Source organism: Jatropha curcas, chromosome 1 (assembly GCF_041381405.1).
Source record: "Jatropha curcas cultivar XTBG-Jc1 chromosome 1, XTBG_Jcur_1.0, whole genome shotgun sequence".
NCBI classification, from domain to species: Eukaryota; Viridiplantae; Streptophyta; class Magnoliopsida; order Malpighiales; family Euphorbiaceae; genus Jatropha; species Jatropha curcas.
In genome coordinates, this window is record NC_143151.1 from 33,762,845 (window position 1) to 33,767,035 (window position 4,191).

Sequence of the window (4,191 nt, forward strand, 5' to 3'; positions counted from 1 at the left end):
ATGTGGGACCCAGATCAGACAAATATTTTTTTTTGGGCAAGTTGAGTGGAAAGTGGGACCCAGATCTTTACTCTACCATTTCAAACCCAAAAGTTGTACAGTGGACGAAAATTGAGAGATGCTTTGGGGTCAGTCATTCTCCACTTCTCACCATCAAACCTAAAAGCAGACGAATTAGGCTTTTTTGGGTCTTAATTCTACGGTGGCGAAACCCATTGCGCCTTTATGGGGTCCACTACCCACGTGCTCTAGGTACCGTATGTCCGAAACGGTAAGTCGGTGGCTCTTCACGACATGCTCTTCCGATGCCGACATAGATAACTGAGAAAAGTCTTAACAGCAATAGAAAGACTAAAAGAAATATTTCATTACCCTTCAATCACATACAAGAACCATCAAAGAGGCTAAAGAGTTAGGAGCAAGAAGACAACTACAGGCACAAATGGTACCAGTTAATGAATGGCATTTTGCTGTTTCTAAGAAACCCTAGATAAAGACTGATTGAGGTTGGTTTTCAGCTTCCATGGAATTGATGATTATGTTTTTGCTTCCTTCTTCAACCTTTTGAGATGATCAAACATTTTGCCAATGAGCTTTTCCTTTTCTTTTCTAATCTAATCTAATCTCCGTTTCCGTCACGAAGCAAAATATGGTACATTAATTAGGTACACTTGCAGAGTTAATAGTGCATCATTAATCATGAAGCAGAAATACTATGGTCAGGAACTTTTTGTTTCCTGCCACTATTCCTCCATCTCCTACCGCCGGCTTCTCCTTGAATTTCTCCTCTTGCTCCCTTCCGCTTCTTGAAATTTTTTTGGTGTTCCGCCTGTCTTCATAACATCAAAACTCAATCAATATGATCATAACCCTAGGTTCTTTCTTAATATGATCTCAGTACTACTGTTAAAAAATTGATTACAATGAGGATCGTACTTACCCCGACGCAAAATTTCTGAAAGTGAGAACCAAAGCCAAGAGAGTCCTCTGCTTTAGACTCAACTAAATTCTTCATCTTAGAGGAATTTCGATTGTGATTTGAGCTGGAACTTTCACTAAATTTTGACATATAAGGAGAAGAGTTATTAGCAGCAGCAGCAGCTTCATAGCCAACCCCAAATGACTCAATGTCCTCTTGAAACATTTCTTCAAATAACACTTGTAAATCCTCAAAACTCTCCTCTCCATTTTCCTGTCAAATTGACACCCAATCAATACCACTTAATTTTTAATTCTTTCCCATAAAAAAAAAATTAAAAAAAAGAATTGCATCTATTAGAATTTGGAACGCCTAATATCACATTTCATAATTTTCAATGTTTCATAATTTTCAAATTTGAAGTCTCTCGGCTACAATAGTTTTCACGAATTTTCTAAATAAAGGAGAGAGTTGTTCTGATATATACTCCCACGATATTCCTTCAGCTTATTATACCTCCTAATGAATTAAAAGATAAAAAGACACAAGCCATAAAGAGCGGCTCAATCACGTTTGAACAATTTTCACATATTAATTTCATATTTTTTAAAAATATTTAAATAACTGAGAGAAAATTTTTTAAATTTGAGAGAAATTTTTTTTTTAATAAAGAGTACGGAACCAAATAAATAGGCCTACTTCGATGGGGTCCATTGAAGGGCTCATTTGTTAGAATCTACAGCACACACTATATTCCTCCTACAACTGAATGGTTGATGATTGCTCAATTTTTCTTGTTGGGCCCCATTTATATCCAATACTGGATAACATAGGATTCTAACAAAGTACGTGTACTGCGTAAAAAGTTGGGGGTTAAAACTCGAAGCTGGTAAAAACTAAAAAGAGTCAAATCAAAATTAATTTATGACTTTCAATTGGCTCACGTATTCTTAATTTCTACACTAATCAAAAGTTAGGGTTCGGATTAGGTGGGTTATTCACTGATAGAAAAGCTAGCTTAGCTATATAGGAATATGATTACAAAAAAGCAAAAAAAAAAATTTATTAATACATCTAATTAATAAAAAGTCACCCATAAGAATCTAATAATTGAAATGATAATACTTTAAATAATAAAAAAAAAGAAATGCATAATGATAAAGGAATATAAAGCAAATAAGAAACAAATGTTTTCAATGGAAAATTATTTATTTATTTATTTATTTTGGTAATCACCATTTGCTAATTAACTTAACAAATAAATCTGATATTAGTTTATCAAAAAAAAAAAAGAAGATTTTTTTTAAATAAAATGTTTTATTTTCATTCAGATAAATGAAGGAACATCAAAATTCTAGACTAGAGTAATACAGGGAATAAAAAACTCACATTAGGCTTTGTTTGGCTCATCATAACTGCCATTTCATTCAGAAAATCACCCATGCCCTGCATGTAAAATTCAAAACAAAAAATTACCGTTTTAAGGGTTGGTTTCGTTTACATTCGAATAGATTTAGTCACCAAATCAGTAATTTCCACAAAAAAAAAAAACAATGAAATAAAGTTTTGGAACAAATCAACAAAAAATTGATTAATAAAATAAATTCCAAATTTATTTATAATAAAAGAAAACATCATAAAAAGAAGTCAGCTAAATCAAAATTGAGCACATTGCCATTGTTCTACTGTTCTTTTTAATATATATATATAAGAAGAAAATGAAAAGGAGAATCATTACAAAATCCAAGAAACGAAAAAAGAAGCGTACATTTTCGTCGTCATCACTGTCATAAGCACCTACATCGTACAGAAACCTCTTGTTGGCGTCAGATAGAACTGTACATAAAACAGAACACAACAGAAAAAAATAGGTTATGAAACCGATGAAAAATAATCTTGCTCTCATGCCAGAAGTGAGAAGACTACTTAAAAAGAAGAATAAAGGTAAAAAAAACAGGGGCTTTGAAAAAAATTACCGGAGTAGGCCTGTTGTATTGCCTGAAAATTTTGTTTTGCTTCTTCTACAAACTTTGAATTTCCGGAAGCTGAACAGCGATCTGGGTGCCATCTCTATCCCAGACAAAGATAAATCTTTTTTACTATATAATAGAATCTTTTCTTTCCGGGTAAATTTTACTTTTCCCAGAAAATCTGTTTTTATTGATACCAAACCAACTTGCCAAATCAAAGCAAAAACACAATTTGAATCTAAACACCCCCCCCCTCTTTTTCTGTTCTTTAAAAGAGAAAGCAAAAATACAACATCAAAAACCCATAAATCCATTTCATTATTCTAAGAAAAACAGGGAACTATATTGTTTTGTCAAAAACAGAGGGAAAGAAAAGGAGACTGTAAGACTGTTAAGGAATTGGAGAAAGACCCAGTTATTGACTGGGGGGGGGGGATAAACAGGAGATTAACAAACAAGAAGGGGGAGGCAGAGCAGAAGAGAGGAATTTAATTTAAGTTAAGGTCTAACCAGTGCAAGTTTCCTATAAGCATTCTTCAGCTCTGTTGCTGTGCATTCCTTATTCAACCCAAGTACTTGATAGAAGTCTTTGCTTTTGCTTTCATCTTTTCCATTAGCCATTTCTTCTCCTCAAATAATCAAAACCCACACCAAAACCAAAAACCACAAAGATTTTTTCTTGTCGACAAATTAAACTAACCCAGAACCTAAAACAGAGATCAAACAGAAGCCCATCTATATATATATATGTATATATATAAATGCTATATCAAACACAGAAAAAGATTACATCTTTATTGAAGGAAGAACACGGAACCTTAGCCGTAGTTTATTTCGTAGGGGTAAAGATTGAAGAGAGGAGAAAATAAAAGAGAAAAAGAGTATTTCCTCCTCTGCTTCCTAAGAGCTAAGGCTCAAGAAGTCTCCAGAAGCTGGGCCATTTATATAGTTTGTTAGGTAATGTATAAATAAGTAAATTTAATTTGTTTATTTTAAAATATTTTTTATACTAATATAATTTTTAAACAAATATCTCTGATAAGGTCAGGGGTACTTGTGGACGGTAGAGATTCAAAGACAGTAGATATTTTGGTAGATTTAAGGTGTCCAGAAGGTTCTGTTTTTATTATTATCGGTCCTTTTTAGACAGCACATGTAAAACAATGGTCCCACATTTTATTGTAGAATAGAATTGTAAATTAAGGTTTTATTGGGTTGGGAATGGAATTTGGAGGGTGGAAGGTCTAATGTTGTTCTATGTTCATGGTTGGAAATAGACTCCGTTTTGGCAATATTACCAGG

At 33.1% G+C, this 4,191-nt stretch overlaps 1 protein-coding gene across 2 annotated transcripts; it reads right to left on the bottom strand.

Annotated features, from left to right (window-relative positions):
* Window positions 1–345: 345 nt before the first annotated feature.
* LOC105631350 (Chaperone DnaJ-domain superfamily protein) lies at window positions 346–3,815 on the bottom strand. 2 transcript variants are annotated; one of them, XM_012213440.3, is made up of 6 exons: window positions 3,400–3,815; window positions 2,896–2,989; window positions 2,688–2,755; window positions 2,309–2,365; window positions 941–1,192; window positions 346–833 (listed from the first exon to the last, which is right to left on the bottom strand). In XM_012213440.3, the coding sequence occupies exons 1-6, from the start codon at window positions 3,508–3,510 to the stop codon at window positions 759–761; spliced, it is 657 nt and encodes a 218-aa protein (XP_012068830.1). In that variant the 5' UTR covers window positions 3,511–3,815; the 3' UTR covers window positions 346–758. The 2 variants fall into 2 exon arrangements, with proteins under 2 accessions (XP_012068830.1, XP_012068829.1); XM_012213439.4 differs by having other exon boundaries at window positions 346–829; window positions 3,400–3,814.
* Window positions 3,816–4,191: the final 376 nt, after the last annotated feature.

Bases quoted from the DNA above. Each gene is read 5' to 3' on its own strand.
- LOC105631350 (XM_012213439.4), bottom strand. From the start codon at position 3,510: ATGGCTAATGGAAAAGATGAAAGCAAAAGCAAAGACTTCTATCAAGTA. The intron at 2,756-2,895 runs GTAATTTTTTTC...TTTTATGTACAG, and splicing joins AATACAACAGGCCTACTCCG to TTCTATCTGACGCCAACAAG. The intron at 2,366-2,687 runs GTACGCTTCTTT...TTTTACATGCAG, and splicing joins ACAGTGATGACGACGAAAAT to GGCATGGGTGATTTTCTGAA.